The sequence below is a fragment of the Pleurodeles waltl genome, chromosome 8 (assembly GCF_031143425.1).
Source record: "Pleurodeles waltl isolate 20211129_DDA chromosome 8, aPleWal1.hap1.20221129, whole genome shotgun sequence".
In the NCBI taxonomy this organism is placed as follows: domain Eukaryota; kingdom Metazoa; phylum Chordata; class Amphibia; order Caudata; family Salamandridae; genus Pleurodeles; species Pleurodeles waltl.
In genome coordinates this window covers 537,216,440-537,242,032 of record NC_090447.1, presented here as the reverse complement: position 1 = coordinate 537,242,032, position 25,593 = coordinate 537,216,440, and the positions used below count along the sequence as shown (strand labels likewise).

At 43.3% G+C, this 25,593-nt stretch overlaps 1 protein-coding gene across 1 annotated transcript in view; it reads right to left on the bottom strand.

The window, feature by feature from the left end:
• Positions 1 to 676: 676 nt before the first annotated feature.
• The window catches only part of LOC138249536 (heparan-sulfate 6-O-sulfotransferase 3-like), a 64,904-nt gene continuing 39,987 nt past the window's right edge, over positions 677 to 25,593 (bottom strand). The window contains exon 2 of the mRNA XM_069203486.1: positions 677 to 1,893. Coding sequence (XP_069059587.1) covers positions 1,185 to 1,893 — 709 coding nt within the window. The 3' untranslated portion in view covers positions 677 to 1,184. The remainder of the gene's footprint in view (positions 1,894 to 25,593) is intronic.

Here is a 25,593-nt window from a genome sequence, read left to right as displayed (position 1 = left end):
TAGAATATTTAACTCAACCAGTGTTAGTCATTTTAAGTAATATCTAGTTTTGTCAAAGCATTGTCAGTTTTGTCCAAACACTGACTCCAAAGGGGTCAAAGGTTGTAACTGAACTAAACTATATAAACAAATAAACATGATAGCTAAGCAATTTTCACTCTATGATTTTTTAACATTTGAAGGCGATTTCTACACAGCTAAAGTAAATTTATACAGGCAACTTGTATGTTGAAGTTTCATTAAAATCTGATTTGTATTCCTTTAAATTATGAACATGATTATCCTTTTAAGTTTGTTAGTATACCTCTTGCTGTTCACTCAATTAATAAATGTTTTGGCTTTTCTGATGTTGCAGTCACTGATGAATCAGTACAATACAGTTCAGCTAAGTATTAGATCAAATATTACAGAATCAGAACTGTTCTAATCTGCATTTTTTGCATTTATTTTGGAACCTCAATTTATTTTAAATGATTTGCAACACAAGAATGTCTCAGACAGGCTGATGCTTATCCATACTAAAGAAACAAACAATACTGGGGCTTAATCTTGCTTCTCTGAAGAAAAAATACTTTGCAGCTACAAACACACCAACAAACTAAGCCAATTGTAAAGCAAAAACATTTTCAAAATGAGGGTTGTTTTTTTAAAAGAAATGAACAAAGACATTGGAAAATATGATACACTGCTACGTATAAATATGAACTGTTTGTACATGGAAATAATGTTACACAATCTGACCTTATATGAAATGTTACATTCTCTTTGATGTCCAATTTTATTTTTGAGTACAGGGAACATATACTTGGACAACTTCCAGTGTAGGGAATGATAACAATGAAAACAGTGTTAGCTGTCTCACACTCATTCCCAACGTCCAATAAAACATGGTGTTTGGTGAAACAGTCATGTCTTTTTCACTTATGCAGTGGCTCTTCATATTCGGGATGCAATGAATATAGGAATGCCTCCAATTTTACTCTTTGCCTTAAATTCTCCATAAAGGATGTTAACGAGTTAGAAACACACAAAGGTTTAAATTTTTTAAGCAAAATTATTAAAGACACCGAAGAAACTTTGAAGTATGGCCATTGCCCTTTCTCAAGATTTTCCTTGTTCACCAAACTCTTCTCAAAATATCAAAATGTTTGTTCCAATAATTTGCATCAAATTAGAAAATAGTGTCACCATCTTGCTACTTGGCTATTGTAGTCCTCAGTGGCTGTCACTTCTGAAGGTTCCTCTTCTTTGTGCCACTGATGGGATCTATGCTCTCTTAAGAGCCGTCGTTCTTCTCTCCGCTTTTGCCTTTTTCTCTGGTGTTCTTGCTGCCTGGTGAACTGAAAGCGCTGAAGGAAGAGGTCCTTGGCATACTCATACAATTGCATATCAAGATAGTTTAGCTCCTCTATGCGCCTGCGTGACCATTCATCAATATCAACATTTGAGGCCCTTGTTGTATTAAACTGAGTAAATGGAGAAATAAACTTCAAATTGAATGTCCGCTCAAACAGATATTGCGTTTTCCTCTGGAACTCTGTGAGTCCGAAAAAGGCCATGTTCTTAAGGTTGTTCTTTGCACTCTGCAGAAGGATATCATTTCTTTCACTTTCATTCATAAAAGTCAAATTGTAGCAGCCGACAAGGCTTAGGTCAGCCAGCATACGGACTTGACGGTTGTCAGCCAGATTGTAGCCGCAATCCATGAACTCTTGCAAACTAACTCCAGACCAATCATCTCCCGGGTAGCATGTTGGGAGCTCATCCGGTGTTGGGCTTCTTCCGTCACATACATGGAGGGAGGCCTTCCAAGTGGCACCTCTTTGGACATGCTTCCATTCGCTCAAGTAGCGTGAAACTGGATCTCTAAGCATAGTGATGTAATAGAAGTTCCTGAAATAGAAAGAAACATATTCAATAAAAAGATTGTACATACAAATCTGAAACAATGAACAAATGTACATACTCATGGTTAGTCCTAATTATTAGGTATTCAACATATCATAGGAGGCATTCTAATAGTTAAACAACACCGGAGTTTACAGCCATGTCATGTGCAGCAGACATTTTGCACACACTTCTTTGTATGCAGAGCCTCTGCTGTGCCAATTCTATATTGATGGGATTGTAGTACAAGTCACCATTTGTGACTATGCAGTTGCAGTACCACAAAGACTCCCCTTGAGGTTGCAGTCAGATATATTCTACGTAATTCTTGTGAAATCCAGAAATAGGAAAATAAGTAATGCAGCTCTACCTTCTAATAACATAAGACTCAAGCCACAAATTACTTTCTATGAGTAGTTGTGTACTACTTCAGTCTTGGAGACATGATTTACTAAAGAGTAGGATAGGCTTTGTCATGAAAAAAAGCTTTGTGAGTCAAGGGCATTTTTTACTCCCGCAAATGCGTGTAAGTCACAACTAAGTACCTGGTACTGAATTCAAAGTGTCATTGCATTAAATTATTTCTCCTTTGGCAAAGGGAGCTTTAAGTACTATTTTACAATGTTACTTGATAGCCAAGGACTAAGGGCCTGATTCTAACTTTGGAGGACGGTGTTAAACCGTCCCAAAAGTGGCGGATATACCACCTACCGTATTACAAGTCCATTATATCCTATGGAACTCGTAATACGGTAGGTGGTATATCCGCCACTTTTGGGACGGTTTAACACCGTCCTCCAAAGTTAGAATCAGGCCCTAAGTGCCTGATTTAGAGTATGACAGAGAGGTTTACTCCGTCATAAATGTGATGGAGACCCCTTCCGATGTATTACCATTTCGTTATAGCCTATTGAAATCATAATACGATGGACGGGATATCAGTCAAGTTTGTGACAGAGTAACCTCTCCACCAAACTCTAAATCAGGCCCTAAGTTACTAAAACACCACAATCTTTGAGTGGTATATTTGTCAGTGTGTAAGTGGTTCATTCTGTCCAGTTCTATTTTATAAACTCTGTGACTTGTACTTCTAATTTTAAAATGGGACAAACAGAAATACAAATCTCAGAATGCCAAGAGAAAACCCTAAAATGGATGAGCTACTCATGCATGGAACTGGGAAGCCTGAAAGATCTGAAATATATTTCAAAACTACATGGTTTCAGCACTGTTTCACACATTTCGTTTTTGATACTTTATCAAAGTGGCAAAAAGACTTACTACATGATGATGACACCCTGTTTAATTTGAGGGTGTCAAATTTTCAACACGTTATGAAGTTTGTTTGTTTATTTGTTTGTTAAAATCTTTATTTTGGCCAAGAATATGGCCATAAAAGTGCAATAAATACACAGTAATGCAAAGTAAATTAAAAATACAGTACGGTACAAAATATTCCTAAATAAACCATCAATGATCATTGTAAATCGATATGGTTAATATGTCTTAGGCCACTACAACCACTGCACAGACTGGAGATTATTAAAACATAACCAAATAAATAGGCAACACCAAAATGCATTTGAACAAAAAAAAATCAGCTAAGAAAAAAAAGAATTGAAACAGCAATGAGTTCCTCCTTTTTGCAGAACATTTCAGGAGGAGGCCAACTATAACACAGTCCGAGGGCGATTCCAAGGTTTGGAGAGGTTCTAAAGTGGCCAGTAAGGTCTGATTAACACTACTGTTAACCTGATGAAGCAAATACAGCCTGCTAAATTCCTGGTAGAACTTAAAAAAGAATGTAAAATGTAGTAGGCTTCGGGTGACACTTCAACCCATGGGTATGTTGCAATGCTGGCTGCCTCAAACTGACCTAGTGGAAAGCAGAAGTGCCATCTCATGAAGCCCAAGTGAAATCATGTGAGCAGCATTCTCTCCCAGGAGGAGTCAATCCAGGTCAAGTATGGAGCCATCCATGATGACACATGGGAGGTGGCTATTGTCTAACTGTGGTTTTAGAGAATTCGACTTTCTCTCTAGTGGTTTGTCTTTTTTTGTTTGAACAGGGACTTTACACAAAGCAGATCTTGTCTAAGGATCCCATCAGGATGATCAAAACGTTGTGGCTCTCCCAGGGCACACAGCTCCGACTTAACATATTAGAGCCAGGGGATGTAAGCCGACTTGTCAAGTTTCAGAAAATCCTGAACAATTTCTCTATTGAAGCCAGCATGTGGGCTGGTCCATATAGCGCCCCACAGCATTAGGGGAGCTAAATTAATAGCATCCTCTACACTCTCCATCCCAGTTCCTGATGGGCAATATGGGTGGAGCAGGTAGGTGGCCCTCCCAAAAGTGCACTCCTTGAAGGGGCTTAGCATTACCATAGCCCGCAGGCTAGAGCCATACAGTAAAATGGGGAGAAATGTTTCCTATAAGTCTCCGACAAGGGAGTTATGGACTTTTTCCCGATAGGACGGGCCAGGCTAAAAACATAGTGAACATACTCAGTGGAGCCAGTGAACATGTTCAGTTAAACCAGTGAGCATACTCAGTGGAGTCTGTGAAAATACTCAGTGAAGTCAGTGAACATATTCAGTGGAGCCAGTGAACATATTCAGTGGAGCCTTATGGTACAAGACAATACTGCTTCTAAGGAGTAGACTTCTTCAAACTAAAGTAGGCCTCCCGGAAGGAGTCAAGATTACAAATGAACCACTTAAACCTTTACAAAAATGACCGATGTTTTGTGTATTTTCGATAGTAAAATAACAGTGACAAGAAAGACACAGGGCCAAATTTCCCAAAACTGTGTGATGAGTAGGTCTGACGTCCTTTGTAGTCCTTTTGTAGTACTCGTGGCTTATTACTCCTATATTCTATGAGGTAGGAATGCGCATAGTTCGCAGTCTTGAGGGGGGGTGAGGGTGGAATCGAAAAGGCCACGAACAGTGTTGCCCATGTCAGTGTGTAAAAGAACAAGTGCTTGCACTGTGGCACAAACGGTGCGGGTTAGGCGGAACGGTTTGATACTATTTAAGAAACGGAGCTTCTACCGACATATTGGGCTTTTTTTCACACCCTCTAAAGGTGAGCAGGTAATTTTTGCAGCCACTCGGACATTAGCTTGGCAAAGAGCAAGGGGAAAAGTCCTAAAGCTGTAATTTGTTGACCCCGATCCGACTTTCTTCTGGACTAGAACTGGCTGCACCTTAGCATGTGCTCTACTTGGGTGTGTTAAACTTAAGATAGACTATTTAATATGAATTAAAGTTCTTGGTCCTATGCATTTGAAAGAATTGTGTTCTCCTTTCGTATTGAACTTGGCCAGTCATTGAGGGGTTGATAGCGGCATGTTGGTCTGACAAAACAGCATTATGGAAAAACTGAAATCTTTAGACCAAATTGTAAGATCTATATGTAATCCAGGTTCACGTCACTGCAATGGCGTGCATGAATTGCTAGCCTACTGCCTCAAGGAGTACTTCAAGGAAATCCACTAACCAAGCACAAAACACTCAATACAGCCTACAAACAAAAATAAAAGCAATAATCATTTGTTGCATATCGATTTGCAAAGCTTTCAATGATGGAAAAAACATGAATTTTGGTGTAAAGGCCAGCAAAGGGAGCAGATCTCACAATGTAGTGGCTCACAAACATAATTCTCTGATTTCCTTTTTGTGGCTAGAACAATTTGAGATTCTACTTCTGTGATATTGGGCGAGAGTAGAATTGCTTTATAAGGCTTGTTCTCGGTGCCTAATTTAGGCAGGAATTTGCCAGGCTCCGCAGCAGAACACACTGAGGCACACACGCCGGGATAATAACTGATGTGTTTCCATTCTTGATTGCAATGACTCCAGAGGCCAGGCAGTTTTTTGAATAGGAAAATTGCTGCTGCAATATCATTACTAATAGTGGGGGGCAAGGCCCTCATTTTGTGTCAAAAAGGCCACTTCTACTATAGCGAAGGGGCAGTTGCGCCAAAGCCACATTATATCTCTCCAAACGTTCTGCACCCCAATGCAGGGACAGCCACTGACGTGGCTTCATGGACTCACAAAAGCCAGAAATTAGGTCAGTGTTTGCTTCCTGTGCAGTTCCCACATTATTATTCCATGACACAGGACCAGTCAGCTTGTCTTTTTTTTGGCTAACTTTAGATTCCAAGAGGCGCCCACATGACTCAAACGTCTAGGGCGCATACATTTAACTTAAAGTTTCTCCGAACAGAAAGCACTGCTCTGAAACAGACACAGTTACTGGCCACTGTTTTCTGAGCTGGATATATGGACTTTGTGACACATTTTTTGTGTGAGCGTGCAAGCGCTCTGGCCTCGTGTACTCTACCTGTGGGCTTTCAAACACTCCCACCGCACGCCAACACTATCATTGGTTTAAGGGCTTGCCTTTCGAAAATCCTTTGTTATCACTGGTAAATGCTTTATGGTTGTGAACTACCAAGGAGAAATTAGAAGTTAAATACAATCGCATAAAACCGGTATGCAGCTTTGCGCCAAGCTGTTCACGCCGCAGTCCCTGATACACTATGTCAGGAAAAGGCGCAGAATGAGTGGGGCTTAACTAATGGGAGCAATATGTAGCTGGAGAAGTAGATGAAACCGGTGGCAAACTAAAAAATATTTCAATACGGCCATTTATATATTTCCTAAAATATATTTCCTGTCTGTACTACATATTGCTTAGACTAAAAAAACGATTCTTCAGAAATGTACCTTTGTGTCTCTCCACAAAATGCCGACCTCTAGCTTCTCTGCACTCTGGTAAACCAAAGTGAAGGTGTAATTTTTTTTTTTTTTTTTTAAACATAAAGCTCATTTGCTGGAATTTTTCTGATCCTCGGTATATCGTGAGATAAGAAGTCCATCCCAGGAAGGTTCTTTTTTGCTATTTCCTGTGAATCTTTTTAATACACTGCAACCTCCACTTTCATTACTTCGGAGCAATAAATGCGCAGTTAGCAGAGTGATACAATTACAGGATGTACCATTGACCTTTCAGCTGATGCGTGTTCTCGCACCCATTATGCGATATAAAATTACTTGATTTAAAGCTGAAATGTTCAGCTGCGATAAATGGATTTCAATGACAGAGAATACGACCAAATTGGAAAGTCCCCTCTCCATTAACGTCGTGCTTGCGGTTTGCTTTCCATGCGAGTATGCCTTTTCCTGCCGCAAGAGGGAGCGCGCTGCTTCCGAAAAGAAACAGCTGATATGTTAAAATTCCGCATACTCCTTTGGAATGTGGTCTGTGTCTTTTTTTTTTTTTTTTATCAAAGTCATTCCTCCCCTTTCGCCCGATGGCAGGACTTTTAGGAGCTAGAAGAGCAGGGCTGGTTTTAGGTCTGCTGGCGCCCGGTGCGACAGTGTTTTTTAGGCGCGCATCCCCTCTCCCCAATGACCTCCTTCTCTACGGATTCACTTACTACCACCCGACAGTGTCCCTCATTTCTCCCTACTACCTGTCAGACATACAATTCATATTTTTAAAGCGCCACTCATAGTTCCCTCACACTCAGGGGCATATTTATACTCTGTTTGAGCCGAATGTGCGTCAAAAATTTGGATGCACATTCGGAGCAAACCTTGCCCCATATTTAAACTATGACGCCCAACCTCGCGGATGTCAAAAAACCTCTGTGTGCGTCATTTTTTGGATGCGGGAAACCACCTTGCGTTAATGACATGCAAGGTAGGTGTTCCAGTCCAAAAAATGACTTTAAGGCCTGTGAGCCTTATTTATACTCCTGCGTCATTTTGACACACAGGAGGGGGCGGGCCTTAAAAAACAGCACACAGCATGATGTGCGCCGTTTTTTAACGCCTGGGTGAGGGCAGGTGTTAAGGGACCTGTGGGCTCACTTCCATGGTCTCAGACCATGGAAGCAGCCCAGAGGTGCCCTTCCCTGCCCCCAGGGACACCCCCTGCCACCCTCGCCCACCCCAGGAGGACACACATGGATGGGGGGACCCATCCCAGGTAAGTACAGGTAAGTTGAGGTAAGTATTTGTTTTAATTTTTTTAAGGTGGCATAGGGGGGCCTAATTTGGACCCTCCTACATGCCACTGTGCCCAATGGCCATGCCCAGGGGATAGAAGTTCCCTGGGCATGGCCATTGGGCAAGGGGGCAGGACTTCTGTCTTTGCTAACACAGGAGTCATTTCAATGGGGGTTGTGCGTCAAAAAATAGCGCAAGTCCGGTTTGAGCCATGATTTTTTACTCAAGCCTGACTTGCACCGTTTTTTGACGCACAACCCCCATTTTCCCCTACACCGGCGCTGCCTAGTTTGAGTCATTTTTTTTACTCTGACCAGCCCTCAGCACCGGCTAACGTCAATCCTTAAATAAGGCGCCCACATGGTGCGTAGGAATGGCGTTAGCCAGCTGTAAATTTTTTTGACGCAAACCAGCGCCGGCACTGGTTTGCATCAAAAAGTAGAAATATGGGCTTCAGTTTTGTGATCTGCATAGTACGTGTTCTTTGCAGCACTCATGTCATTCCTCTGCCTTACTTTATGAGTCAAAACTGCCACTAGACAAAATTTCATCTCTCACCAACTGTAACATTAATCACAAAAGTTATCTTGACATTTTTATTGTTGCCAGAAACTGCAAGGTGCACAAGGAAGTTCACGTGCTTTTAAACCCACACGTCACCATTAAAGTTAGCGCCCGGTGCAGCTGCACCGGTCGCATCGCCTTAAAACCGGGCATGTAGAGGAGTGGGTGGAATACATGCTTTGACTCCTTAAGGAAGAGGCTGCCACAGACCTAAATGATCGAAATCAAGGGCATTAGTAACAATTAACCTTTTCATACACAATTTTATTTTTAAAATCAAAAATGCCTTTACGAGGAGAAAGGGCGCTTATATTTGCGGTCCTGACTTTACAGAGCATCAGCTGCCTAACCATCCTCGTGTCATAAAAATGCATAAATATATGTGCCTACATAGTGGGTTTTGTGGTGAGCCAATCTCCATTGTTCTGCTCAAATGCCGTTTAAATATGGCCTTGCCCCCAAAAGCATACACCACAGAGATTCCTTGCACTAAGTAACATTTTACACTAATCACATAGGAAAAGTAGTGAGATATAAGGTCCAATATTTTATTTGGCCAATTATTGTTCTTCCTATTCTTTAGAATGCATTTGTTTTCTAAGCCACGCTTGTTTCTCTGTGTGGATAACAATCCTGTGATTTGCTTTAAAATTAAACAGGGTTTCTTTGCCTGCTCTAAGTATAACTCCTTGCTACGAAGCACCCACATTCTTCCATTCAATTGTATGCAATGAAGATGTTAAAATATTTTGTATACTACTTTTTTTATTTGTTGATTGCAACCATTTGGCCTTTCTGTTTAGGTAATGTTGTTGTTCCAGTGTTTAATTTGTAAAAAAAAAAAAAAAAGAGTGCCAGGGCCCTTCTCAAGAGGCCAGTGCAGCTTGCACCACCCATTGTGGCTACCAATGACAGTGGCAACACAACCAACAATCACACTACAATATTTGTGACAATTCAGATGTTTAGTATAAATAAACATGACTAATACCTACCACCCATTCTATTATTATAGCTTTGGGAGACAGGTATTAGTAATTTTTAATGGATATTGGATTATTAATTAACTGTTGTGCTCATCAAAAAATTAGACAAACAGCACCACCATGTGTCATAAGTGACGGTGTAGACAATTAAGTGTTGAAGCCGAGTTTTGGAAACCATCGGGTCAAATTAAGCACTGCATGTTTCCTTTTTTTTGTTTTTTATTTTTGTGACAAATGCTTGCAATAAATATCACCTTCCAACATGCTTGTCAAGGACAGACATAGTGACTTTGCCAATGCTATATTTACTTAGTTTGTAACCTGATTGCTCCCACATTGCTGAGCTCTAGATAGGACATGGAGCTACTGGGCCTTTATTGGGGAGTAAAGTGTGAAGCAAAGCATGGCGTGACCTATAAATTGACTGCATGCCTAAGAGTGTTGTTATTTTGATAAAATAACTGACTAGTATCCATAAATAATGCAATGCCAATGGCCATGGCGCCAGCAGTATAGTAGTTTCAATCTTGTTTAGTACAGTAGTTTCAATCCTGTTTAGTAAAAAGTTAAAGCCTTGATCATACACAATTATAAGTTCAAGAAATGCATCTTCAAATGCATTACAATAGGCTTGCGTTGATGGAGATACATGGAAACACCCACTTCGAGTCCTGAACTCAAGTTAATTTTAAAGGCCCGGCCAATGGTCACCTTGATACACATAATGATGATCTGACGAAACTTGAGTGGTGAAGTTTGCTATGCCAAAAAAAGAACTTGGTGATAAAAATGGTTAAAAGAAGCTCTTAGAATATGAAAAGATGTGCACATTGAGAGAGAGACATTTTTGCAATGGAAACATTGCTTGTAAACAGAGAAGGTATCTAGACTATAGGAGGGTGTTTGGACAAAATATTGAGTCAAAAATATTATGTGAACAAAAAATTGTGTCACGAACGTGGAGGGCAAAAATATCTTGAAAGTAAGTTTATAGGAGAAAGCAAAGTTTTAGTATACTTAACTCCACATACATGCACCTTGTTGATATATATATATATATATATATATATATATATATATATATATATATATCTTTAAGGTACATAGTCGGGGAGTTAAGAATTGTAAATCTACGCTTGCCTATTTGCACTTGCCTCCTCGATATTTTGGTCCTCAATATTTCTGACACAATATTCTGTCCCAAAAACATTTTCAGCTTCACTATTCTATTGGATAACTCTACAGGAGACCTCATAAAGACATCACTCGAATGTGTATTTGAGTTTATTAGTTGGAAGTGGGCACAATCCCATAGTGGTCTCAACTTGATGCCCATTTGTCATTTCCAGGGGTAGTCCAAATCTCTATGTATTTGAGGGTCTCTGGTTGATATGCCACTCCCTGATGTATCTATTCTGCACTAGTAGGTTCTGCATGCATACAATATCTTTAAGCCCAAATTACAGAACCAGCCAATACCCTTCAAAGGGTAACACAGCATCTACAAGTATATTTGGCATGTGCTGAGTGGCATCTTGGCACTGAATAGCAGATTTTTATTGTTACCCAACTGAAGGGTACTCATTTTATTGACAAAGAAAGGATGACTGGACCAACCAGGATTTTAACCCGTTATCATGGGGGTCAAACACAGATTTTTGCAGTGAATGCATTATTCACCTGAACTACCAGACCCATGTATCACATGAAAATTTTCTAACATGCACGTAACCCAGGGTAGAAAAATGTTCTGGTCCTAGTGCATTTCCTGGTTTCGTAGGACATCTTAGACTTGAATCTGGAGAGGTTAAGTGGTCTTATCATACAGATCATAAGCGTTATTCAAGAATCATGTGTGTTTTTTTATGTGGGCACTTGACTAAAATACTTCAGTTGTTGGAGGTTCTTTAACCTCTTAGCTGCTGGGCCTCCCCCCCACAACCCCAATGCTGAGCCCTTTTTTGGCTATTTGGGGTAGTTCGTGCTTAGGCCTTCATAACTTTTTGTCCACATAAGCTGTCCACACCAAGTTTGCATCTTCTTTTTCCAACATCTTAGGGATTCTAAAGGTACCCAGAGTTTGTGAGTTTCTTTGAAGGAGACCAAGAAATTAGCCATTATACTGCAATAATTTCGTTTAAAAAAAAAAAAATAGGAAAAAAGGGTTGCCGAAGAAGGCTTGGGGTTTTTTCCCTGAAAATGGCATCAAGAAAGGGTTTGCTGTGCTGAAATTGCCATCTTCCCAGCCTTCAGGAACCGGTAGACTTGAATCAGAAAACCACATTTTTCAACACAATCTGGGCATTTTACTGGGACATTCCCCATTTGTACTTTTTTTTGTGCTTTCAACCTCTTTCCAGTTAGTGACAGGAATGGGTGTGAAACCAATGCTGGATCCTGGAAAGCTAAACATTTCTGAAAAGTAGACAACATTTTGAATTCAGCAAGGGGTCATTTGTGTAGATCCTACAAGGTTTTCCTACAGAAAATAACAGCTGAAATAAAAAAATATTGAAATTGAGCCAAAAAAAACCCGCCATTTTTCTCCACGTTTTACTCTGTAACTTTTTCCTGCAATGTCAGATTTTTGAAAGCAATATACCGTTAAGTCTGCTGGACTCTTCTAGTTATGAGGATATATAGGGCTTGTAGGTTCATCAAGATCCCTAGGTACCCAGAGGCAATAAATGAGCTGCACCTTGCAATGGGTTTTCATTCTATCTGGGTATACAGCAAATCATTTACTGAAATATAAAGAGTGAAAAATAGGTATCAAGAAAGCCTTTGTACTTCCAAAATGGGCATACGATAAGGTGTTGAGAATCAGTGGTTACTTGCACATCTCTGAATTCCGGGGTGGCCATACCAGCATGTGAATTACAGGCCATTTCTCAAATAGACATCTTTTTTACACACTGTCTTACATTTGGAAGGATAAAATGTAGAGAAAGACAAGGGGCAATAACACTTGTGTGTTCCCCCAAGTCTCCCGATAAAATTGGTACCTCACTTGCGTGGTCAGGCGTAACGCTGGCGACAGGAAATGCAACATGGACACATCACATTTTTACATTGTAGATTTTGGCCTCTACCTCAGCCGGCACCTGCGCATTTCTTAAAACTAGACACCTAGGGAAATCCAATATGGGGTGACTTGTGGGGGTCTCACCAGGTTCTGTTACCCAGAATCCTTTGCAAACATCAAAATTTGGCCAAAAAACACTTTTTCCTCACATTTCGGTGACAGAAAGTTCTGGAATCTGAGAGGAGCCACACATTTCCTTCCACCCAGCGTTCCCCCAAGTCTCCCGATAAAAATGGTACCTCACTTGTGTGGGTAGGCCTAGCGCCCGCAACAGGAAATGCCCCAAAACACAATATGGACACATCACATTTGCCCAAAGAAAACAGACCTGTTTTTTGCAAAGTGCCTAGCTATGGATTTTGGCCTCTAGCTCAGCCGACACCTAAGGAAACCTATCAAACCTGTGCATTTTTTAAAACTAGACACTAGGGGAATCCAAGATGGGGTGACTTGTGGGGCTCTCACCAGGTTCTGTTACCCAGAATCTTTTGCAAACCTCACAATTTAGCCAAAAAAACACCTTTTCCTCTTGCTTTGGTGACAGAAAGTTCTGGAATCTGAAAGGATCCACAAATTTCCTTCCACCCAGCGCTCCCCCAAGCCTCCCGATAAAAATGGTTCCTCACTTGTGTGGGTAGGCCTAGCGCCCGTGACAAGAAATGCCTCAAAACACAAAGTGGACACATCACATTCTCCCAAAGAAAACAGACCTGTTTTTTGCAAAGTGCCTAGCTGTGGATTTTGGCCTCTAACTCAGCCGGCACCTAAGGAAACCTACCAAACCTGTGCATTTTTTAAAACTAGACACCTAGGGGAATTCAAGATGGGGTGACATGTGGGGTTATCACCAGATTCTGTTACCCAGAATCCTTTGCAAACCTCAATATTTGGCAAACATATTTTGGTGATAGAAAGTTCTGGAATCTGAGAGGGGCCACAAATTTCCTTCCACCCAGCATTCCCCCAAGTCTCCTGATATAAATGGTACCTCACTTGTGTGGGTAGGCCTAGTGCCTGTGACAGGAATAGATCACACAGCGATCAATGTTGGTCCTTACATGAGCCAACTGTTGACCCTGGGTTGATCCATTCCTGACGCAGGTACTAGGTACAGGCACTCAAGTGGGGTAGTGTTTTTATCATGACAGGTGAGGAATCACTGGGTGGTAGGAATTTTGTGGATCCCAGCATATTCCTGTAGTTTGTGTGGCAGAATTGCAAGAAAAAAGAGTTTTTATTCAACATTTCAACTTTGCAGGGTATTCTGGGTAAGGAAACTTTGGGGAATCCACACAAGTCACACCTCTGTGAACTCCCCCGGATGTCTAGTTTCCAGAAATGTCTGGGTTTAGTATGTTTCCCTATATGGCCGCCGAGCCCGGGAACAAAAACACAGGTTCCTGCCTTACAAAACCAGTTTGTTTTGTGATATATAATTTTGATGTCTCCACAATACGATTTAGGTGGTGGAATTTGGGGCTGAACTTAATTGGGGAGCTCCCAAAAGAGCACTCTTTCTCTGTGCATGCCGCCGCATTCACCTGCTCTCTGGGTTGGGCTAACCCGCTATTGTCCCATTGCACAGACTGTGCTTGAGAAAGGGACAGCAGGACTGTCCTCATCACCTCTCTCATAATTACTGGAAGTGGAGTTATCGAATGGGACTCCTCTGACTGAAAAATCACTCCCAGAGTCTGCGCCATTATCCTGGCCCTCAAATGCTGTCTCAGTATCTGCTGTCTCAGTCTCTGATCCTATGTCAGAGCTGTCCTCTATAACCTGAGTGAGGGCGTGAGCAGCAGTCATCCAACGAAATGCCATCTTTGCTACTGGCTAAACTGTTGCTCTAAAACACTAGCCTACATAGACAGTCACAAAATTGCTGGTGTGTGTGTGTGATATGTGCAACAGTAGAGGTCACCGTACCTTCGCTTCTTCCCTCAATCAGCATGTTCTTTCAAGACACTCAAAAAACACCTTGTCACATACCAAACGTCACAGTCTTTAGCACCTCCAGTGCCCAGTCCAACAATCATTATTGGTGCTCCTACTCCCATGTCCTCCTCCTCGAATTCCCTCACTACCACCCAGCAGAAGTGCCCTTCATCTCTCCATAGCCATCCCAGCACATACATTTCATTTGTATTATAGCGCAGGTAATGGCTGACTTTACTAATGTACTCAGCTATTTACATAAAATACAGATTTGCTCTTTGCAGTAGGCATATAAACCTTCTGCGCTTCTTTATTGCATCAAAACTGCCACTAGACAAAAATCTGATCCTTTTGTAGCAGAAACATAATCACAAGACTTACTTGACTTTTTTATTGCTGCCTAAAAGCTACAGTTGAAACACGTCAGTGAAGTATGTGCATTGCTTTGAAGATGCAAGCAGCAACTACAAGACAACTGGTGGCAAATATATATATATATATATATATATAAATATATATATACATGAATATATATAGCTCTATCTCTATCTATATTGATATGTCTATCTACATAGATAGATATATTGAGACAGGGAAGAGTATTAAAGCAATTAATAAGATGAACAGCCAACCCAGTAAGGAGAGCCTGTAAAACATTCAAAGAATGCCTGGAAAAGCCATGTTTTACTGCCTCCAGTGCTTAAATTATGCTGGTGGTTGCTGGAGGGGCCCACCAGCACTCATTTTTGGGGCTGATGGGGCCCACTAGCACTTATTTTTCCTTATCACACATTCCCTGAGAGTAAGAGAGGGAAAACACATAAACAGGAAAGAAGAAGGGAGAGAAGGCAGAAAAACTGTTAACTAAGGAGAAAGCAGGAGCCTGCCAGAGTGAGATGAAAGGGTAGGGTATGTCTGGAAGTAGATTAAAGAGGCATGAGCTGGATCAGGAAAATACAACCTTGCCATTCGGTGAGGAGACATTTAATAGAACAGTCCACTGTCTTTTAAGCAGTGCTTTGGGCATCCACATTTATTATGTTACAAATTAGGCACTGACTGGCTCAGGAGCCGTCTGAAAAGATGTGACTTAAGAAGCTTCCTGAAAATGTCCTTAGCAGGGTTGGATTTCTCAAGGGTGCAGGAAGAGCATTCTATGTTGATGCTGCTGCTACCCAAAATACTTGTTTGCTAGTTGTTGACATTTTAAATTTGAGAGGACTGAGAAGCACGGTCAATCCTGTTAAACAGTGTTGATCCTTGAGGAGGACCCAAGATGGTGAGAAGGTCAGGAAAGTATCAAGGAACTTCTCAAGTTTTATAGACAGGATAATTAAAAGTCGTCATTAAGCCTAAATATAATATTTCATTATTGGCCTGAAACCTTTGCACGCAGCAATCTAAACAATAAGGCACTCATTTTGGGATTGGCGGCAAATGCTGCCTACTGCCACGGCGATGGCGGCCAACATACCGTCACCGTGGCTACTGACCACACAACGAATTATGACCGTAGCCAGAATTCCGCCATAAGGCTGGTGGAATTCCAGCTACGGTCATGGTGGCGGACGGCGGTAAGGTGGCGCTGCTGCCAACAGCAGTGCCACGCCAGCAGAACGCCACCGACCGTATCATGAGCGATAATATGGCCTGGCGGTGTTTTGCTGGTGGAAGCTGCTGCTGGCAGCAGCACCGTGTCTCGTCTCCTGCCAGAGGACCCCCTGCAAGCAGGTAAGTTGGGTTCTCTGACAGGAGAGGGGGGTTGGGGGATGTTTTGTGTGTGTGTGTGTGTGTGAGACTGTGTCTGTGTCTGAATTCGTGAATGCATGTGTCATGCGTATGTGCATGAATGGGTGTGTGTGTACGTGCATGTTGTGTCATGTGATTGCGTGTGTGCCTGGATATATGTTAGTGAGTGTTGCTGTGAGTGTGTATGAATGTATGCATGCATGTGTAAATGTGGCAATGCACGTGTGTATGGGTGTGTATGTATGTGCATGTATGTGTGTATATGTCGGGGGGTCGAGAAGGGGAGAGAGGACTCTGAGGTGGGGAGGGGGGCAGGGGAGACCCCTATCAGTGCCAGGGAAGGAATTCCTTGGCACTGATAGTGCCTGCCACCATGGTTTTCGTGGCAGTACAGAAACCATGGCGGTGGGCGGGGTCAAAATGCCATGGGCAGCCTAGTGACGGCCGCCGGGCTGGAGATTGTGGTCTCCAGCCCGGCGGTCGTTACCACCGTGGCGGTTGGTGTGTTAACTTGGCGGTTTGGCTTTGGCCAAACCGCCAGTGTCATAATAGTGGCGGTAGGTACCGCCAGACTTATGGCGGTACTACCACCACTATTACACCGACCGCCGGGGTCGTAATGACCCCCTAAGTGTCTGTGATGGAACTTCCTGTAGATGAGCAACTGCTGAGATAACTGCTTTTTATGGGGATAGCATCCCTAACATGCCTTACATGTTCTCCTGGTTGTCCCCTACTTCTCTCCCAGGTGAAATGTTTTCACCTGCTCTTTGGTTCAGGCTCCAATCACTGCCATGCTCCTAGTACCAGTAGAGCAACAACAGCCAGTACCAGTTTTTGCAGTGGGAGAAAAATCGAGATAGACAGAGTTTTTCCATCTTGGACTTTCTTCTAACCTGTTGCATTCTAGGAGTTATGTTGCTGATTCATGTCAATTAAACCAATTGTTCAAACCATCAAGGGCTCCTTTCTGGTTGATTTAGATTGCCTAAGGCACGGGGAACACATTTTAGTAGCCGCAGTACCACCCTGCACCGTTAGACACATGACAGTTGACAACTGCCTTCTTGACCCACTCCCAAAGGATGAAAAAGCAAGCTTCTAGTCAAAGCCATCGAAGATTATTGCGAGGAAATGAGCAAGCAAAAGAACGTATGTAATTCAGGAGCCCAACAGGAATCCTGTATCTGCAAAATGTGACAAAAATGAGGGGCACCAAGTGGTAAACGAAGGCAGCAAAAATTTGTGTGATACGACACATCCATCGCCTGCAAAGGAAGTGATTTTATTACAAATCTGTAAGCATCCAGCATTGTTTTGTAAACTAGATATAATCTGAATAGAGATGGCAGCTTCTATGGATTGCAAAAAAAACACAAGAGGGCCTGGAAAAGCTGGCGCACTCTTTCCCTTGCCTAGAGCGGCGAGGTTTACTCAATATACACCAAGCTCTGCGAGGCACGTTTATGGCAAGGGTGCCAAACTCGAGGGATGACAGCTGACACTGCCCCAGGAGACACTGGTCACGTGTCATTGATGCTGGACCCAGGATACACAGGTACTACAGCCATGGGAGATGCCAGATACAACACGAAGACACTTGAAAACAATGATTTGGAAAATGAAAAACCCAGGGCTGTAACATAATGTGCTTGATAAAAACGAATCTGATAGTTACTTTATCCATTATAAAGTATCGGACAATATGGTGACAGAAAAACATGAGAGCAATGGGTTTTGCAAATGTTATGCCCCACCTATTTCATCTTTGCAAGAATTGCAAAGACCTACAGGCTACCCAGGCGAATAGGTATGGACTTGAAAGAGCAGACAATAGCAAGTTTTGTTAGGAATTGCTTATTCTTTCGGTTCCTATTCACTTCCTTGTACCAGACAACCTCTGGAAGAGGTATCAGTGGAGTTTCTAGCAAGTACTAGGGATAGAAGTGGAGGGAATATCGAGGACTTCAAGATACAGAAAACGAGGAGTCTAGTCACTCAAACACAGACACTCGCATTATTACCTTTAAATCCCATTTAACTACAAACTCGAATATTAAATATAGCTAGAGTATGTTTATTGGAGAACAGACATGTTTTAGATGGCAAGCAATCCAAATCTTTGTAAATAATCGCAGGGCCACAACACCACACCGATCCAGCAGAGGATAACACACTGTATTTAAAGTTGTAACTCTGGTGATGGGATATTATTGTCAAATGCACTCCAGCCGACAAAATGGAGCACTTTTTGGTGAAAATGTATTGCTGACTGGGCCGCCATATCAAAGAGCTCTGTTGGCATTTTTGTGTTGCCTTTCAAGGAAAAAATCCAATAAAGGAGTTTGCTTCAGTAAAAAATCACAATGGGCTGGATGTGAGGCGAGTTTTCTCCCAGACAATGGGTGTCACTGTTGACTATTTTTTTATGACCACTGTGCTTGTCGTGGCGGTCACAAACAGCAAAAAAAAACAGCATCTGAAGGCCTGCCCTATACTGGGCAGAACTTCTGGTACTGAAAAGCCAGAGGCCCTGAGGCAACTGGGCTGCAAACTGTTTTCACCTGAAGAGCCACTTAGGGCACCATATTTGGAAACAAAGAGGTTCCATAGTCTCAGAATGAGGCAAAGTAGCGGAGAATGGGGCGGGGAAGTCCATAACTCATCTTAAATGTAAATGATAACAAATGATTTTGTATCACAGCTCTTTGCATGAAATATTTAAATACCCAATGAGTTCAGTGAGTGGGGAAAAAGCCATGGAAAATACCCATGATCACAATGTAATTTAGCAAAACAAGTTCAAACGGATTTGAGAAAAAAACTCGCTTAAATAAAAAAACAAAAAAAAAACATACAATTTTTGTTAGTGATTGTGTCATACCTGCCACCATTGAGAAATCACTTGTTTGGGCAGTATTAACAAAAGTGCCCCGGAGGCACAATGGGCACATCTGCCTGCTTTTTGCATCAACAGGAACACTTTGTTATTACAGAAGTGGCCACGGACGCTTTTATTGCTTTATGTGCGAAATAGATCATGTATGTGCACATTTAGCACCAGCATGTCGTCAAAGGTGTGTGGGACCATGCAAATGAAGGAATGAGTGGACAATTTGGCTCTGCTTTTTCAGGCGCAGAAGCAAAGGAGCTGTCAGTGCTCTCACAGAGGACACCCTTGCAAAGGATGTCCCAGAGAACCCCCTAAGTCAGTGGTTCCCAACCTTTTCACCTCTGTGGACCCCCACTTTATCATTACTGGGACCCGGGGACCCCCCACTGAATCATTATTGGAATCCAAGGACCTTCCCACTGAGTCATGACTGGAAACCGTGGACCCCGGCCTAAACATTGTTGATGATTTGAAATGCAAAACAATATACAGAAAATACAAAAAATGCGTTCATCAAACACATGCAGGAAATAAATAACACATTTCATTCAATTTCCACTGATAAATAAAGATATATATATATATATCTTCAATTTTAATAGGATGATTGGAGCTCTTCTAGATTCAATTGAAGCCACACATCGTCGATACTATATTCTGTTTGACGTTCCTGAGGATATTAATTTAACTTTTAGCCTCCAATTTTAAATTTCTTGACATTTACAGTACTTTTTAAAAATAATTTTCAATTGTCCATTTAGCTACTTTATTTATATACACTTTACTAATCTGTTAATATTTAAAAGCAATTGGGGACCCCCTGAAGAGGCTTGGCGGACCAACAGGGGTCCCCAGACCACAGGTTGGAAACCACTGGCCTATCTCCCTGCACCCAGGTGCAGTCACTCAATTCACTGCACCCACCTGGAGGGGTTTCTCTGCCGCCCCTTTAAAATGGGAGCCACTTGTCACCTGCAAGGTGAGAGGAGAAATGACTGATTCAAACAGCCAGTCTGGCCTTCGCTAATACACTGCCACCCATAACGTTTCAAGTGTGCAGCTGCACTGTGGACAGTGCATTATTTGTAAAAGGACGAACTGACTGAGTTAAAAGTGCGCATGGTCGGACTGGCCTATTGGGCAATCAGGCATTGCCTGATGGAATGATCTGACATGACATCTCAGTGTGTGTGACTTTTTTTCAGCTGCCTGTTTGCATGTTTTGTGGTCTGCTGGGCCACTCTTTACTGCTTATTTCCCTGATGTTAAAGCAATCATTGCCTGCAGCAAGCTCAAATCCATGCCATGTTCCATACCTTACAAAAAACTACAGTATGTCTTTACAAGTTCAAAACTGCCCCTATCTGCAAAAATGGATCCCTTTTTCAGGTAACTAATTCACTAATGGGGGACATTTTTATTTTTGTGACCGGGCCTATTTTGTCTCCCAGTCCGACCCTGAAAATGCACCACAGTGCAGACCAGAGTAATGTGCCCTGTCCATAAAATGAACCCTGCTTGTTTATTACTAAATTATTTCTGACAAGAGAACGTGTGGAAGTATTATTACGAACCAGCTACAGCAATATCATAGATCTACCCTATTAAATAAGCTTACAACTGTCAGGTTACTGTGGAGAAGAACCCGAATGGGATTAAACTAAAGGAATCTTCGATTTTTAACGAAGCAGTACTGAAAAAGAACGTCTGGCAAATCAAGCTATAAGATCAGTGTGTGCTTAGGAGGCAGCTTCCTTGATTAAGCTGTAGCTTGTCATCACGCAGACTGGCCTGGCAACGGGTGGGTAATGGCTAAAAGGGCTTCCTTTTATTATTATCAGATGACAATAAATATAATTAAAATGTCATCCTCTCAATTGAAAATTCTTCTCTAACTCTTCAGATTACAGTTTGCATCTTCGAATTATTATAGCAGTATGAAAACCATATCATAATGTCTTGAAGCAACAAGACTCAGGAACTTTGCACACAAGATGCAATGTGAGTGGATGCCTACAGATAGCCAATAAAAAACACGAAATCAAACAATTCACAATGGTTTTGAATTTGAACATAATTAAAGAATTAATTGCTTGGGATTAATAGATACACCTCAGAAGTCCTCCTCCCCGAAGTTCAGTGATTCATAGAAGGCCACCAAACGATTCTGAATGTTATAGATCTCAGTTCACAAGATAGGGCGTAGTTCCCAAAAATGCTTGAAAGTCGGGAATATGCTGATGAAGATCTCCTAATTTGACTGGAACTGTTTTCTAACTTTTCGGTAATTTGTAGACATGCACCTGAGTATTCTTGTAGTTTGTCAACAGTCATACATTTCCAGGAGTAGTCCTCATGGGCAATATTTATTTATGCATTTTTTTCAAAAGGTGGAAAATCAGTATGAGTAAATCCGGCGAAAATGTGCATATTTAATTTTCTTTTCCAAAGGGAAGCAATTTTTTTCCTTGACATACCTACTGCTTTACACCACCTTGAAAAACTGAGTTGTTGGGGAATATTTCCACCCAATTTAATTACTTATGCAACCTTTTTTTCAAGAGTATCTTTAGGTGTGTAAATGGAGTGAAAATGTTTTTTTGGATTATGGGTAAATACTCATAGAGACATGATGTTGGGTCCCCCTTTGTTCTTCTCCTATGAACATCCACATAACCACTTATGATTCTAAACATATAACTGTGGAATACCTGCATACCAGCGTATTTCCACCCATCATGCATTACGAATCAAAAATTCAAATTTTCCTAATATTGTGACTCTATTATGTGGATTACAGAATCATATATTGGACTGTTTTGCACACATAAATTATATCAGGGCCCAGATATACAAAGACTTTGTATCAGACCCGATGCAAAGGGTTGTGTTGATATTTACAATCTAATGAAAATCACAATGTGCATCAGATTGTAGCCTAAAGTATTGCAGCACCGAAAAAGAAGTTGCAGATACATAACTACCCTGCTTAGTGAGTAAAAGTATCCCATCTGTGCATGTGGATTGAGAAATGGGACTAGCAGAAATGAGGATGTCTGTGTGAATATACTGGCCCTCATTACGAGCTTGGTGGTCAGCGTACCGCCGCAGTGGAGTTGGTGGCCACACCGTTGAAGGTCTGGCGGTGAAGATTGCCACATTACAAGTCCCAGAAAGGTACATGCAGGACACAGGCAAGTTAACGTCTGGGGCGTCATAGCAGACGTGCTGGCCTGCCAGCCAGCTGCCATCTCCAGCCTGGAGGTCAGGCAGCATCCCACGACCATATTACAAGGTTGCACACCGCCATGATTTCCAGGGTGGAACCACCGCCACCAAAACCCTGGCGGAAATGAACAAGATAAAGGGAACATCTACCTTCAGGAACACAGGCACATCCATAGGTGGCATGGCACGCAAAATGCAACTCCTTCCAATCCTCTACCTAGCCTTGCAACTCCCGGACCAGCGACGGTGACCACAACACCAACGGTAAGTACACCGGCCTAGCACACACTGGAGGGAACAACGTTAGTACACACAAACAACACAGGAAGCCATGCCCACACTCACACACAGGCAAACAAACACCTGTACAACACACACACACACCAGTACCCATATTCCCCACACATAAATGGAGAATGAAAGCCATGTCTAGCTAAGTAACAACAACACCAACTGTGTAGTGCAGCATTAGAACCATATATTTTAAAATATGTGATAAAACGTATGTACATACAGGCTCAAGGGCCAGTCCAAAAACCATAGTGCCCCGAGCACACTGGGAAGAAGATAACGCCCCAACTTGACTCCTGACTGCAAAGTGCAGACCTCCATAGGGCAGGGGCATCAATGGGGAATGCAGGCACCTCGGGGTGGGCTTGGGTTGGGCAGCAGGAGCAGTTAACGTGACAGGGCTGGAAGTGTCAGGTGGCGGAGGGGCATGGGCGGGGGCAGTGGCAGACTGGGATGCGGAAGGCTGGGACAGAGGAAGGGTAGCAGGGCACTTGGGGGGGACAAGGACTGGGTCAGTGGTGGGCAACAGGGAAAACATGCGCAGGAAATGTTTTTTGGGAACACATGGGAGGTCACTGGAAAGACAGTTTGGAGTGGAGGGAGTGGGTATGGTTATGAGGTGTGTACGTGGGTGCGTCAAGGGTGCAGGTGTGTGGGTGGATGAAATGTGTGTGCAGGGGGACTGTTGGGTGGGTGAGTGGGTGCGTTTAGATGGACTGGGAGGAAATGGGGATGAAGTGCAGGGAGATGGAAAGGGGGAAGTGTGAGTGAATGTTGGGGTGATGTCTGCAGGTAGGATGGATGTACATGCTTGTGGGTGTGTTGATAGTTGTGGTGTCTGTGCCAGTGGTGTATGGGGTGCATGAATGGGGGTCAGAAGATGTGGTGACGGTGGCAGTAAGGGCACATGTGGCTGGAACAGTGACTGATGTGATGCTGACTGCAGGTATGAGTGTAGTGTCAACCGTTAAGGGGAAGGTGGTTGGAGAGTCAGCGCAGGGTGTGGATGTTGACATGTCTGCATGGGTGTATTGAGTGTGTGCAGGGCGGTATCTGTGGTGCCTATGTTTGTCCTCGAGTACTGCGTCTATTGGTGTGGATGCATGTGGGTCAGTAGGTGTGCCTTGGATTGGTGAGGGGAGAGGGATGTGGGATTGGGCACAGGTAGCTGGAGGGGGGATGGAAGAAGAAGGGACACTGGCTGCCGTCAACGAGGAGGCCAGAGCCTGAAACGATCTCTGTAGGCCAGACAAGGCACTGTGAATGCCTTCCAGGAACGCATTAGTCAGTTGCATCTGGGATGCCAGTCCCTGGATGGCATTCACAATAGTTGTCTGCCCCACAGAGATGGACCTCAGGAGGTAAATAACCTCTTCATTGAGGGCAGCAGGGCTGACTGAGGCAAGGGCAGAGGTGCCTGCGGTGAAGGAGATGCCCACCCTCTTGGGTGAGCGGGCACAGGCAATTTGGTGGGGAGCTACAGGGAAGTCGGTGTTGGTATGGGGGGTGGTGGACCAGGATGGTGCTGGGGTGGTCCCAGATGGGTAAGCTGCCGCTGCCAGGGAGCTGCCTTCAGAGGAGGATTCAGAAGATGTAGTGGTCGATCCGGTCTCCCCATGGCACTCCCCTCACCCTCCGCCCAACTGTCCCCTCGGCTCCGCTGGTGTCAGCCACCTGGGTCCTGTGGGCTGCAGCTTCCCCCCTCGCCCGTGCCCCTTCTACTTCGTCAGATGATGCTGGTGCACACAAAGATAGAGGAGGACAGGGAGAGAGAGAGAGAGAGCAAGACAGGGTGCAATCAATCAATGCCAGAACAACAGTCACACAGGGCACAGGGTAGTACATCTGCATTTGATGCAATTATACATTTTGACCACCTCTGAACATCCTACTACTTGTTGACACCATGGAGGAAAGAGCAACAATGCATTTGTCAACCGCTGATGGTCTAACTGAGGCACATCTCGACATAAGGAGTGTCATACCCGCCACACCTTTCCAGTACCTGCCCACTACCCATGGCTGTTGTGACACGCATGCAAAGGACTGGACACCCATGAGGATCCTACACGACTAGTTGGATGGCCCCCTTGGCTAATGTCAAGAAGCACTGTCACCACTTGGTGCACCCACCCCACCATACATGCAGTGCCTGCCAGCTGATTTAGGTCATGGATACAACCCTGGCACAGAGGTTGGCCAGGACCAACCACAATGCCCTGACATGACACCCCAGCTCTGAAGATCCAGTTGACATGTGCTGGCAGGCAGATCTAGGAAGTAGGTGGCCACACAATATTTCATTGAGGAGTCTGCTCTGCTACCACTGACTGCATGGCATTACTCACACCTGTGATGTCAATCCTGTCCAGATGGACAAAACCCACAGTGGAGATCAGTGTACCAAGCATCCACACTACAGCTACCCAATGGTGCCCACCCAGAGCCACCATGTCAACACATGTAACAAGTGAGAGTGAGTACTCATCCCCATGTGGCTGCTGTGCTTCCCTCAGACACCCATCCACCTCAGGGTAGGCCACCACCAATATTTGGGCCATTAGGGGGGTAGGGTCTGACGGGCACCTCTCCCTCATTGGGAAGACGTCCCCAGCTGGGCCTCTGCAGTCTTCCAGGCTCAGCGTCTCTGGTCCTCCCACCGATTTTTGCAGTGGGTGCTCCGCCGGGCATGGACCCCCAGGGTCTGCACTTGCTTGGCGATGGCACACCAAATCCCCTTCTTCTGATGGGTGCTGACCTGCATGGGTGACAGAGACAGAAGAACACAGTCATGTAGGATGGTATACCTGGGACAGTAGTGGACAGCACACATCACACATCCACACCCACACGTCGTCAGACAACCTAGCCCTCGGCCCTTCATCCATGTCCATGCTCCATTCACACTGCCACCTACCAAGGTCTCCAACCCCATGCTCACAACTA